Raw genomic sequence first — 13,981 nt, 5'->3', positions numbered from 1 at the left:
ACCAAATAAAGAACAACTGAAAGATCAAAACCGGTGGTGAGGGGAGATACCCTTTTCAGCAAAGCCGATCAATCAACCCCTCGCAAGAAGGTAGCGAGACGGCGATGTCATTCTGTAGATCTGGAGAGTGTTGAGGCTGCAGGGTCGCAGGGGTTATTGGGAAACGTTACAGGACCCGTGTGAGCCTATTGGAGCCTTGGGGATCGTTGGGTGGAGAGGAGTAAGAGGCTCTCCATACTAATGTGGGAACGGGTTGGGATGGGACAAGTTAAATGGAGAGAGCTACCCAAGGGGAGGAGGGGTGGCCTTTTATGTACTTGGACTCCCAAAGTCCGTCGTCTCAAATTGCCCAGTCTGTGGTGTCTGACAAGTACTGCTACTCCATTTAAAAGTCAATCTGGGCTCGCTTTGGCTTGCTTGCATTGGTATCAACTATTCCGCTCAACACAGCGACAGAAAAATGGTGCCGCTCCACTTTATTGCCGCAATGGCACATATGGCGAGACCAGCATGGCTCAACCACATCATATATATACAGGATAAAAGAGAAAGAAAAAGAAGGGAGGATCTCAGGACTGCCTGAGCCTCGATCAACCATCGCAGATCCCTCACTATCGCGATTCTCATCCATGGCGAACAGACATGACCAGCCCACATTGTGTTGACAAAACGCCCACAGATTCCCGCCATCTGATATCCCGAATTTTGCTGCCTTCTTGCTCCGTTGCCTGTCGATCCCATTCGCCCCGTCTTTTCTGGTATAAAGCTGTGTCGTCATCACTGCATGTCCAAGCCTCGCGAAAGGTCCAAAGTTTCTTCTATTCGTTTCATGACAAACAATAGGCTGCTCAATCAACGCCAGTTCCGACCCGGTTATCATACACTCACTGATCTATCGCACGCCCCTCGATTCGCTGTTCAATTGCGCCAGCCGGGCTAGGACATTTGACACCTCCTTTGGGATGCTGATCGAGTCATTCAATAGTGGTACAGCACTCGTTGTTTTGGGTGGAGATGAATTGGGCATTGGTCGCGGCGGCGATGCATCCCGAGGACTGTATGCTGGTTCTTCAACCTCCTCCTTCATTGGAGTGTCCTTAGCGGCACCACCTGAAAGCTCAGCGTGCGCGGTTCCCTGTTGAGTGGGTAGTTCGGCTGGTCCTGCATTATCTGGTGCGGACTCCGTGGCCTCCGGAGAATGCTGGCCTGCTTCTGCCATGGCTTTCGCTGGTTCACCTTCGCCTGTGCCTAGATCAGCCTGAGTCTGGGACTTCTCAACGGAGGGAGTCGACGCCAGGCGCCGACTCATGTAGTCCCCCAAGCTTAGTTTCTTCCTTGCTGGACTAGGAGTGACGACATTATTGATCGCCGGAGGGTAGGAGACAGTTGATGCCGAGGTCATTGGAATTGGCGACTGTGCTGTCGCTGATGTGGTCAATCCGGGAGTCGTCGCGGTGGCCGAAGACGACGATGCAGAAGTCGCTGAAGATGGAAACGCCGGTACAGGTGGGAGGGTGGCTAAGTGCAGCTTCGGGGCCGAGGGAGACCTGAAGGCTTTGAATGTGTGGGCCGCTTGTGACGGCAGAGGATATGTGGCTGCTCCTGCGTTGATAGGGCTGCTGCTTCCTGCAGGAGACTGCCCGTTTGGCTCGGTATCCATGACGCTTCGAGTATCCCACCCCACGGTGGCGTCTTTCATTTCCACATCTTCCGTCTTCGCGGGGAGTACAACTGGTGGTATCCTCGAGTCTAAGGTAGGCAAACTTTGTCCTGGACACCGTTGTCCATGCCTGACGTGGTACTCCAAAACTTTTCGGAGCAATCGCTGTGTGGGCGTGCAGAATTTCCTCCTTTTTGCGGGAGGAAGCATGGGCATCTCGGACTCTTCTGGATCCGTCTGAACCGCAACACTAACATAAACAGGTCGCTGTATCCTAACGTCCACTCTGCTAGGTGCATCCGTGGATTTGCCTCGAGCTGCAGAGCCTCGCGGCGGCGGCGGCGAGCCGAAAGGAGCGTCATTAAACTTGTGAAGGTGGCTGCTGGGTGTGGTAGGGTGCGAAGTGAATTGGTGCCCGAGTTGCTTCGAGGCATTCGCGCTGGGCGTGTTCAAGGTTGAACCGCCACTTGTGCGTTTCTTTTTTCGTTGCTGGCCTTGTCCACTTTGATCCCTTTTTTCTTGTTCCCGCTGCGCGAACGCTTTCTCCGCCATTTGGATTTTGCGTAGTTCTCGAGCAGTGAGATTGCTTCCAAGGACCGGGTCGGCGTCAAGAGCAGCGACATTGACTGGAGTAATGTCTCTGCTCAGCATACCGCTGCGAGAAGACTCAGAGGTGGACCGGTGATCGAACTGGTCTTCGTCATCGAGTACCTTGGGTTCGCTTCCTGCGCGACTGTTGGTGGCATGTCCAGTACTGAAGGGCGAGATGGTATGATTCATCTTACTTTTCTTTTTCCTGCCTCCCTTTTCCTTCGGCGCACCCTCCAGCGACTTGGCCGGATATCGCCGATCGAAGGGCGCAAGTAAACATGCCGGACCAGCGTCGCAGGCACAGTCTCCAAAGTTGGCGAGGACACGGCTTACCCAGTCAAGGCGTCGGTTTTGGGCTTGTTCAGAATCGTCAGCAGCGAACATGGCGGAATCGAGAAACCACATGGTGGTGAGTTCGGCACCGGCCGGAATATCCTTGCTGGCGACAAAGCAGTGCCGGGTCTCGTTGTCGGAAACGAATGTCTTCAAGGTGACATTGGGTCGACAAGACCGTCGCAAATACCGAAAGCGAGTTCCAGATTTTCGGCTGTCGATGTAGATGTCCATGTGTGGGTGGAAGAAGACAAAGGGGTCAGGATGCCGCAGCTCCTGCCATCTGTTCGACGAAGACTTCTGCTGGCAGTACTCCTCCAGCATGCCAACTTGACCTCGAACTTCGCCAACGATTTCGTCTTTCCTCACGGAAGATTGTACACGTAAGAAACGCCATGTGGGATATCTGCCATCGTATTCGACGTCTCTCTTCTGGATGGTCTCCACCGAGACTTCCGGCCAAGTGCTTTGATCTAGGGGGTGATTTGCAAGTACGAAGGGGGTTTTCGCATTTGGTTGTTGCCCGGGACTGCTGACCACCAAAGACGGGTCAGTTCGCCATGCGAAAACCGTATTGGTAGCCTGAATTGTCTGCTCGTTATCCCGGGCATTTGTATTCCCCTCATCACGTTGGTAGAGTTCAAGAAAGTCAGTGGTATAGGTGGGAATGGCGGGAAAACGGAAGAGATCTTGAGGCGATTTGGAAGGACTTGGGTATGACTGAGCTGTGGAAGCGGCGCGTTTTCGGGATTCACCGTTTGTTGAGATGACTGAACCCGACGTCCGGTGGCTTGTCTTTGGTTTCTTCGCAGGAGGCCCATCTCTTACGCTGGCGACAGATTCATGGCGATCGTGATGCCAGCCGTTTACCTGTTCGGCCGTCGCACTCGTGTCCTTGTGCTTTTTCCTTTGGCTTTTGGAGTTTGGTCGCTTGACCTTCCGGTCACCGCCGTCAAGGGCCTCTCGATGCCTTCGTTGTCGCTCAGTGGCTTTCTTTGCGTCAAGATCTCGAGGGGAGCAGTCTGCGCAAAAATGCTCTTCGGGGACCTTCTTGCCGTGGTAGTAGCACTCAATGTGCTGCCAGGTGTCGCATTTGGGGCAGTATACAGTATTGCCATCATCATCTGCGTAGATGCAAATGCATTTGATGGTGTATTCCTCCTCCTCTTGTAGATTGGTGTCTGAAGGGGAGCCGTTGGGTAAGGGAGAGGCCAGAGAGGGAGCGGCGGTGACCGGGTAGTGGTTAGGTGTGGGATGCGTGGTGAGAAGGGAGGACTCTGTCATAATCCGACAGAGTACCTCCTCATCGGTCGAATTTAGTTCCTATGTTGTGCTTGCTTCAATTATAAGAATATCTGTCGCATGTTGCGCATCGCTAGGAGAGGGTGATTCCCACGCAAGGATGGGCAGCCGAAAGTTGGCCTATGCGTATCGCGCAAGTGGGAGAATGACGAAGCTGGCGTCTAATGCGGCTCCGATGCGTTTTGAGGTCTTTTTCGGGGCAACGAGTGTCGCTTGATGAGGTGGACTAATTGGTCACCAGAGAGGCCACACAAGCGCAGACGGTAAAGGGGTATCGCAAAGGGTCGTAACTGATCAGAATCGAGTGTCGACGTTATCAGAAGGGTTTTGGACAGCAATCCAGGACTGTCGAGCACTTTCGGGCAGTGAAAACGTCGAGTTGGAAGATGTTGGCGACAACAGGGTCGAGGAGGATGGCTGCAAAGGGTCGACGGAGTTATCGAGGGTGACACAAGACAATGGGCTAGGAAGGGAAAAAGGGACCGAGAGATCAGAACCGTGAGGTGAAGGAATGAGACTTTTGAAGATGCGTTCGAGGAGGGAAGAAATTGCTGAATGACAAAGAGGGAGACAAGAGATGGCGAGAGAGAGATGGATGGATGGGTACATGGAGGGACTGCGAGACGCAAATGCGCCGCCGCAGCAGCAGTAGCAGTAGCAGTAGCAGCAGCGTGAATTAGAGACGGACCGCTTCTGCTCAGACTGTTCTCACGCAAAAATGGCACACCCACCCAACCAACCCTGGACCCCCAAAGCCAAACTCCCCAGCGAGCCAGTTGTAGGCGCAAGGCCTCTAGCAGAGACCCCCCCTCCCTTCGCACCTGGGAACTCAGACCACTGGCAGGGCAAATAATAATGGGTTGGGGCTAGTGGGCTAAGCTGGGAATAGGATGGGCGCAAAACGCTGAGATCCACCAGGTGCATGGACCACTCCCGTCGCGAGTGTTCCACGGGGGACAATGGGCAAAAGTGGCACCAAGGAACACGCCCTCTGCAGCTTTTAACTGGGCAGTGTCTTCTTTCATCCTGCGAGCCTCCTTGCCTCCCCGTGGTAAAGTGTGTCGAAAGCCCCGAGGCCCTTGTTAGGCATGACGCCTACTAGCCCGCGGATCAGCCAGTCCAACGCTTTTACTCAGGCCCAGCAGCCCTAGTCGGCCCTCCGTACAGGTAACCAAGTAGGCCAAGTTTTGTTGTCTTGTTGCCTATCTCTTTGCATGCAGCTTTTCTTCACTGCGCTTGCTCAAACTTCATTTCTCATCCCCTCGCAACGGAGACGGCGTCACGAGGCACGGCCAGCCACGAATCACTGGCTGCCATCAAGGTGTTAGTGTTTATGCCTGGTACAGTACACAAGCCACCGTTGGGCGGGCCCCCTTTCCTCCCTTTCCTCCTTTTCCTCTGGCTCCCTCTGCCCTGCTCCATTTCTCACTTTTCTCACTCTTTTTTTCCCTCTCCAATCTGCTCTTCACTCTTCTTCCTCCATCTCCTCTTCCACCCTATGTTCTTCTCGCTTCCCATCCTGTTCCTTTCTTTTCTCATTTCACTATAGCAGCCGATTGAATGACGACTACAGCTACACCTCCCGACTTCAGGACGATTCCCAACCCAGCCAGAACCGCCATCAAGTCTCGGAATCCGATGAACACGACTGCACAAAATTAACGTGAAGGTGCTGCAGTCGTCGGGCGGGGTTCGGGTTCGAGTTGAAGCCTGAAGATTCGGAAGCAAAGCGACAATTCGCTGGTCAGCCAGTTCGTCAGTCCACTCGCCCATACTCCTTTGGCCACCTGCATTTCGACTTGCTCATGTTGCATTCGCCCCATGATGACATGTTCTGCAAGGATATCATTGCCGGCACTCCTTCTTGACCTTTTCATCCTCACTCTATTCCTTCACGCTTGCTTCCTGCATCCTGCTTGTCCCGCCATGCATCCGAGCCATTACCCTCATCCTCGCCCTCACCCAGTGCTTCCAACTCCCTTCCAACTCCGTCTGTCTCCTGCTGACCTTTTCCAGCCTGACACTATCTTGGCCGGTCGTACGAGAGCCCTCCCTGTCTTTACCGCATAGCCGCATCGACTCTCGTACTACCTCCTCCGGTGACTCTACTTACCTGCTCCACTCTAGCTACGATGCCCCGCTGTTCTCTCTCTTTTTTTTTTTTGGCAAACCTTGGTCCCGCAGAGAGACGACGGCAAATCTATCTTGTTTCATATCTTGCGGGACTACCGGCGCGCAGTCTCTAGGGCTCTCGCAGGTGAAAGATACAAGGGAGTGAGTACTCGCCTGACCTGTCGTCTGTATCGGCCCGGGACCTCGATCTTTCTATCACTCCCATCCGTCGAGCTTGGCCTTTGTCCCAACGGCGACACTACCTCTGCTATTCTCAAGAACACTCGACGATCGAGATTTACACTCGTTAGGAGTGGTATACCGCCGTTAAAGAGGGCCAAAGGGAAGACGAATTGTTCGAACGAACTATTCACAATAAGTGTTTTTGGATTCATGATTCAGATTCTCCCTCACCTTGGTTCCCAAACCTCCTATCACGATGCTCGTGACTGGTGGATTGCTTAGAAGACTCGTTCTACGGATCCTCGAGCATCTCAATCTCGACTGTTTATGGACATAATTTTGTCAAGAGCGGGAACTACTCATAAGGGGTCTAAGTTACCTCGTTGCCGAGGCCTTAATCTACAGCCCATTGCCGTGCGCCAATGTTGATGGTATTGATCGAGCAATTGGCGAGATGTCATCAGCGCATTTGCATGAAGACATCCAAAAGACATGTGCAGTTGAGATCCAAGGTATGTAACGTGCATCATAGATCGCAGGATGCGATAAGAAAGACGCGCTATGGAAGGAACACATTTTGCTCCATTCCGCTGGGCATGTCCATTATACTGCCGGAATGCCTATAATTCACTTCGATTGATTCATCTATAATTGATCGGACGACCACTCTCAAAAACGTAACAAGTGGGTGCAACGATTTCAGGTTTCACCGATGCAATGTACTTGTATATTAGGAAGCAGCTGTTCTGAAACTGCGGCTTCGATCCCTGCGCCTCTACCACGTGACGTACATACACTAATGAGAATTTGATCCATCCGCCAAGACCTATCCGAAGCTAATTTTCTTTGCATGTTACTGGGTAATTGACACGATAAAACGCCTTTGATTCCTTCCTGCTTATAATCAACTACTCTACACCTCTCACTCTTGCGCGACGTACTTGGAGTCTAGGTATTCATCCCCCATGACAGCATGATATCTAGTGACCAGGTATCAAGCCGGATTCAAGAATGATGAGTGGCACATTTTCTATCACGGACAATATCCCTCAAGAGTGTGCTCAATAATGTCACAGTGACCGCTGGTCATATCGAATATAACTGACAGTACAGGGTGAATGACAGAGAGCCACTATTTACAAGGGTAAACAGAATTCTCATTACCAATGAAAGCCACCTCCGCTCTAACAGCGAAGAAGTTTCGCTTACTTTTCAATTCAGCTTAAGAGGTATCTGCCCTAGGTACCTACATAGGTACGGATGTATTGTAACAAGGCAAAGTGGCTGTGTTGTGCTGGCATGAGGGTAGAGGGGAAGGCGATTTGGCTGGTCACACGTCAGGACAAAAAGGCCTAGCAACATGAATCTGGCTGTGAACGAGAGGTTTCAAGACAGGAAGGAGCCACTGATCATTCAAGCAACGAAGGCATAACAATAGTTGCGGCGGTCACAGAATGGCTGTGATAGCATGCCATCGCTGTCAGTGTGCATGGCAGTTTACAGTGCTGGCCGTGTACCGTTCTTTGCAGTTTGAACAGAGTAATTCACGGTTTTTTGATACCGCCCTACCTATTCCTGAGAATTCCTTCTGTCCTTTTCCGTTTCTCGACGTCGCCGTCTCTCTACAGGTAGTGTTGGTGGCGGTGTTGTCCTGCCAGCGCCGACCAGAAATGCGTTCTCGATTTCCGACCCGCTTGACAGGCCCCTGTGCGTTGTTGCACGTGCCTGCCAAACCCTGAAGTGCTCCGTAACAGTATATGTGTAAGTTGAGGCTTGCGGACGAGGAGGATCCTAGCTATTAGGTACTATTCGAGTTGTCCACAACCGGCTATATCCTTGGACGGAGGACGTGGATGAGAGCCCTTCTTTTGACTTTGCCTTTTTTTTTTTCTGTGTTGAAGAACCACTGGGGCATCGGCTGCTATGGTTGGTAGTCGTGGTTGGTGCTGGTGGTGGTGGTGGACTCCCAAGAGGGTTTCTCGAGAGGAGGCATGGAAGGGAGGGGTGGCCATGCTTTTGAGGAGGGTCTTTTGGTAATTCTTAAAGAGGTGCCAAGGGACATTGTTGTCTCGTCGTCTTCGATTTGCTAGGGTTCGGTGCTATGTTATTTGTTGCATATGGAGTTCTCCGTACATACTCGGTACATCCTCATGTATGAGAGGAGGTAAGCGTATCAGTATCAGTATCAGTCCCTCTTCATGTACCCATACTCACTCAGCCTCGTTTCCGTCTGCCTGTCCGTCCCTTGTTTCTCAATCCCACCCCAATGTCCTGCTCATTTCTCAAGGTACACGACCTCCTGCTCCCCCTTCTCTCCTCCATCTTCGCTGCCCCCTTCGACCTGCTCGCCGTTCCTAATCATCTCCTCTTCGGCCCTCCGCGCGACCTCCTCATCCATCCTCTCCCACATCTCCGGCCTCTTCAATTGCGTTGCAACCTTATCTCTGAAGACAAATATGTTGCGGTGTTCCGCAAAGTATCGGTCTATGTCTTCCAGTGACCGATTGGCCGTCTCCGGGTAGAAGAAATAGGTGATGGGGATGAAAGAGAAGCAGATCACGGCCCAGATAATCCAGAATTTGTAGCCTAGGTTGGCGATACCCGGCGGCGTCACTTGGGCGACCATCTGTAGAGATAGTTAGGACTCCTGCCGTGTAGCCAGAAATTTGCGAAAGAGGAGCGTGAATGGGCTAAGTAGACCGAGATATTGTCTTCTCTCTGCTAACACATGTACGGTCTTTGCTGTCCCGGTTTGATAAGGTTGAGAGCGACTTACGTAGTTCATGATCCAGTTCGTTGCCATTGCCAGAGACGCACCCTTGGCACGGAAGGAGATATGGTTGATTTCGGTGGGGTAGAGCCACTGTGGTTAGATAGAAGGTTAGTTTTCTCCCATTGCGCACGAGGTGTATTTAGGGTTAGGGTTTGGGTTAGAGTGATCTATTAGGGAGAATACTTACAGGCACTCCCAGAACGCCGAGTGCAAATGACGCAAAAAAAACAAAAAAAAAGGTGGTCGCAAGGGCACCTAGCTTATACGTATCTCCTTTACCGTTCTGGGACAACCCCAAAGCAATGCTGATTATGGTCCAGCATGTGGAACAGGCAAACGCTGAACACATCATAACCCGGCGACGGCCGTACCGTTCGATGAAGAACCACGCCAAAAAAGAGAAGATGAGGTAGTCGACAGATCCGGCGGCCGCAAGGATTCGAGCTCTGCATCCATTGTTAGTAGGTTGTCCTCTTTCGTGCTGGCAAGTCTGGGGGTTGGCTTGGCGTACAAAAGTTCGTTGAGGTTGATAGCATGGATGAAGATATATCTGTCGATGATCAGTATCGTCCCATCTTTCGCAAAGAACAGAAAAACGTACGTTTGGAAGTACGAGGTCACGTTGATATGTTGAACAAAGGAAGAGCACAGGCACGTGATTACCGCATCCGGTAGTCAATACACGTGACTACCGGATGCAGTATTCTACGCACGTGACTACCGCAAACAGTATTGAGGTGTGTTCTTTGTATGGAGAAGACTTAAATAGTGAGGCCCTCCTGGAGTTATCTGGGAAGTTCTTCATCCGTCTTTAATATATCTAAATGCACCCCATTGGTATATTCAAGTTGATACCGCTAATCTGGTTCATTGCCTGCATCCAGGCGCCTAGGATCATCCTGCGGACGACGCCTGAAGGTCCTCGGCCGGTCAGAAGCTGCCACCAACTATAGGTCTGCGCGTGCTCTTTATCCAGGACATCTTTGATGATATTGTACTGCGTGCGCACCGACGCCGACTCGGAAGTTGCCCCATGTCCTTCGAGAGCAGCGAGCACTTCCAATGCCTCCTGGTGCTTGCCCTTACGAATCAGAAGACGGGGAGAGTCCGGGAGAAAGGGACACATCAACCATATCAACAGTGTAAAGACTATTTGGAGTGTCAGTTGGCAAAATGACCTATCCAGCGATGTCGGGGAACGAGGCGGGATCTGGAACTTACAGCATTGAAAGGCGAGTGGAAATCGCCAGGCCACTGAGCTTTTAGCGAACGAGAATCCTAGAGTGAGCCAGTTCGACAGGCAGAAGCCAGTTATACAGTTGGCCATCTGAATAATGACGAGCTTGCCACGGCTCCGCATCTTGCTGGTCTCGGACTGCCAAACACCAGCAGTGGCGGTGTTCATGCCTGTCCCAAGGCCCGCAATCACCCTGCCTGCAAACATTTGCCCTCTAGAGTAGCATGCTGACTGAACAATTGCTCCCAGGGCGATGACGGAGCTCCCAAGCATAATGGTGCGTGGACGGCCGAGTTTGTCTCCCGTGTACAAAGTTGAAAGCGCCCCTCCGAAGCATCCTAGTTGAAAATTAGTTCTCTCGCGACGGAGAATATATTTGGAGAATGAGCAACCAAGGTTATAAACTGAGGTCAAAGTCCCTTGGACGGTGGCGTCAGGATTTCCCATGGTCTTTAGGAAATCCTCCCCAACCAGACTACAGACACTTGTTAGCCATGAAGACACAACATTGCTAGAGTGTCTCATCACTTACACATTCCCGAACACGCCCTGGAGAGTGGGACATAGCATTAGCTCTAGTGAAGAGGTTCGGGGTAGGAAAGCCAAGAGCATACCTGATCATATCCATAGAAGATGAGAACAGTTGACGCGGCTAGCGAGATCCAGACAGTCAAGGCACTCCCCGAGCCTCCCAGGTATTTGCGTCCCATTATGACTTGATCCTCGTGGTTGACGAAGTCCTCTCGAGAGCGTTATCGTCTTCAATGTCAGACGAACCCTGCAAGACCCTGGACAAAGGAAGATGTCGAGTAAGAAGGGTTTTCTGCGGCCGGGTCTGCCAGAGTCAGAAACCACCATTTTTATGTCGCGTTGTTCTGTCTCATCATTTTCCCTGATCGCCCACTGATCGACCGAAAGGCGTATGCACGCTTCAATCGTCGGCAGAGCGGACGGCGAAAGACGTATCTGCCGAGGGCAAACTTCCAATAGCCTATGATGATATGGATCATTGTAGAAAAGAATCCATCTTCCATCTCCGCTTCGGGATGCCGTTAACAGTAATATCAAAGACCGAATCATCACGATTGGGTCGCGGGGAGGATCGACACTCCACGCGGGGGTGGGCTTCTCTCCAAATCAAGGTTTGTTGGAGTTGGGTCGCTTGTACGGGGTACTTGTATGCTGCCGCTCATGAGACTCAAGAAGGCGGTCTCGTTCAAGTCCCACATCTGCAGCTCCGCACCGCTGTGACCAAGCGATGATGGTATCTTGACGGTAGGGAGGCTTTGGCAGCATATTCGGTGTGCCTCGTGAGGGAACCCTGGACTTTGAATACTGCCATATCAAGAAAATGGACGTTGGACCCTGCTCCGAAACAATAATTGGGAGAGGCGGCAAGGAGATGGCAATGGTATGCCTTTTCCTTCTTCCGACGGCATACCGATGCGAGGCGAACCCCAAGGCAATCTTCGACAAAGAGGATTGGTGAGAAACGACGTTGGTTACATCGGTGGGACCACGCCCAGCAGGAGTTGGAAGATGAAGCGAAGATCTTCAGACATGGTCCTCGAACGGAATAGCCTCGAGCTCTGCAAACAAGATAGAAGGGTCAGAAAATGGAAGTGTAAACATGACGCAGGATGTCGGGCATGTTCGGCAGTGGCGCCGTGAAAGGCGGAAAGGCGGAATCAAGGCCGTGGAAGGCCTGGATTGACACTATTCTGTATACAAGCAGGACCAAGGGGAGAAAGATACGGCTCAGAGCCGGGGAATTTAGGCAAAAATAATCGCATTGAACTGTGAGCAGTTTCATACAGTTGTAGAAGTCAAAAGATGCACGTTGAATGCAAGAATCGAAATTCAAAAGCAGAAAGTGCGACTCGGCATTTGCTCGGCGCCTTCCTTGGCAGCGGCACAGGACATTTGGCGCGTTGGCTTGTTGCCAAGGCCTCTGAATTCCCATCGCCGTCTCCCTTCATCTGGTCACAATTTGCCCACTTTACTCGGATAGCAATATGAATCCGCTGCAAACACTGATTAGCTGACACCGAGATTGAATGACCGTGAAACCACCCAAGAACCGTAGGACATTTTGATGATGGGAAAAGACTTACAAGACGCGTCTCCACCTTGAAGGCGAATCTGATGCACACGCAAACCCCTAAAGTCAGGACCCTGAGGGAAGAAGGACTCGTCTGGAACGCGCAGTTAGCATGAAACAGAGCTCGGGACAACCGCCTCGTCTGTCTCGGAACAACGACAGCGATACTCACCTATCTCGAGGCCGCCGTTGGGATCGACGTCTGCTTTGGCCATCCAAGCGCCGACACCATCGGGGTAGAACTGGTCATCCCAAGCCCCGTAAAGGGAGTTGGTGAAATATATACTTCTTCCCGATCTGGACACCTCGACCATTTGAGGTCCACCCGCCAGAGGCATGTCGGGCTTCGCCGGGTGCGCCGCCCTCTTCACAATACCCCCCAACTTCACAGAGCCCACTTGAACTGGATGCGCTGGGTCAGAAACGTCATATTGCTTCATTTCTCCCGTCCCCCAGCAGGCAACATAGAGGAACTTGTCATCGACTGACAGGTCAATGTCTGTGATCAGCGGCGGGACGGCTTTGAACGGCTTGAGGATCGGGGGTAATGATTCTTCGTCGGCAGGCTCCGCTGGAATGGTGATGACCTTTTCTGCCTTCCACTCGTCACCGTCCTGGAACCATCGGAAAATGGAACCAGACAAGTCCTTTGTTGAAATCACGACCCCGACAAACCCCCATGTCGCTTCTGGATCATGCGATGGTCGGACTTCGAGTGCCATTTGGTGTTCTTCACCTAGGTCAACACGTTGATGGTGCTTCCCCCCAGCAAGATGCCAGAAATGAATGGCATGGCCATACTTGTTTCCCAACAACAGTTCGGGAACAATGCCGTTCTCGATCATTGACGGGCTTCCCCATTCACTTGAAATAAGGACATTCTTGTTCAAGTGCCACCACGCGTCATAGTGGAAGTGTTGCGGACCGCGATCACTTTCCCAAGCACGCAAGACGTCGAAAGTTTGGTGGTCAAGGAGAGCAATGCCGCCCGGTCCGTCAGGATTACCCTCCGGGCCCCCGAGACACGTCAAGAACACGCCGTCCGGCCCGCAATGCAATGTATGTGGACGAGAATAACCAGCTTTATCCGACAATGTCTTCCCGTCAATCGTTTTGATGAGCTTCGGTGAGCGAGGGTTAGGGCCGATATCGAAGACATATATGTTCGAGGAGCGCAAGCCAGGAACAAGCAGGTAACGTCGTTGCAAGCCGTCCATGTTGTGTCCCTCGTGTTTGAGGGCAGCGGAGCACGCATTCCACCCGAAATGGTGCAATTCGTCTCCTAGCCCTGGAACATCGGTCCAGCCAACAATCTGTCCGTAGGTTGTCCCAGGTTTCAAATCAATGACGGTCAACGCATCATGTTTCTGACCTTTTCTGTCAAAGGCCACCACATATGCCAATTCTTCGGGAGGCGCAGCGATTGCCTCAGCTGCAGTGCGGTAGAAAGTGGGGTCCATTCCTGCTTGTACGGGGACTCGAGCTGGGGTCTCTCGAGATGCTTTCTGCAAGTTGAAAGCAAGTTCGAAAGCACAAAAACTCTCAGACCGCAAGCTCGGGATCTTCGGGGCTTATATAGGGCTTTGCTCAAATGCCACCAGAGCGAGCGCTCACCGTCAGGCCACCTCGAGGGAACCGAGCAACGAATTGGTTCGAACAATTCCCCGATACACCGAGCTTACAAGTCTG

The 13,981-nt window shown here is 52.0% G+C and overlaps 3 protein-coding genes across 3 annotated transcripts; all 3 read right to left on the bottom strand.

Annotated features, from left to right (window-relative positions):
* Nucleotides 1-892: 892 nt before the first annotated feature.
* On the bottom strand, nt 893-3,868 carry A1O5_08752 (uncharacterized protein; the record flags this gene model as incomplete). The annotated part of the gene is made up of 1 exon (XM_007749333.1): nt 893-3,868. The coding sequence occupies one exon, from the start codon at nt 3,866-3,868 to the stop codon at nt 893-895; it is 2,976 nt and encodes a 991-aa protein (XP_007747523.1).
* Nucleotides 3,869-8,456: 4,588 nt separating this feature from the next.
* Nucleotides 8,457-10,901, bottom strand: A1O5_08751 (uncharacterized protein; the record flags this gene model as incomplete). The annotated part of the gene is made up of 9 exons (XM_007749332.1): nt 8,457-8,807; nt 8,958-9,044; nt 9,142-9,400; nt 9,466-9,504; nt 9,785-10,103; nt 10,176-10,529; nt 10,584-10,666; nt 10,724-10,740; nt 10,806-10,901. 9 exons carry the CDS (start codon nt 10,899-10,901, stop codon nt 8,457-8,459), a joined length of 1,605 nt encoding a protein of 534 aa, XP_007747522.1.
* A 1,273-nt stretch (nt 10,902-12,174) lies between these two features.
* Nucleotides 12,175-13,752, bottom strand: A1O5_08750 (uncharacterized protein; the record flags this gene model as incomplete). Its single annotated transcript, XM_007749331.1, has 3 exons — nt 12,175-12,215; nt 12,306-12,386; nt 12,465-13,752. The coding sequence occupies 3 exons, from the start codon at nt 13,750-13,752 to the stop codon at nt 12,175-12,177; spliced, it is 1,410 nt and encodes a 469-aa protein (XP_007747521.1).
* Nucleotides 13,753-13,981: the final 229 nt, after the last annotated feature.

The sequence above is a fragment of the Cladophialophora psammophila genome, assembly GCF_000585535.1.
Source record: "Cladophialophora psammophila CBS 110553 chromosome Unknown aczJe-supercont1.14, whole genome shotgun sequence".
Lineage (NCBI taxonomy): Eukaryota > Fungi > Ascomycota > Eurotiomycetes > Chaetothyriales > Herpotrichiellaceae > Cladophialophora > Cladophialophora psammophila.
This window is presented reverse-complemented; position numbering and strand designations above follow the sequence as displayed.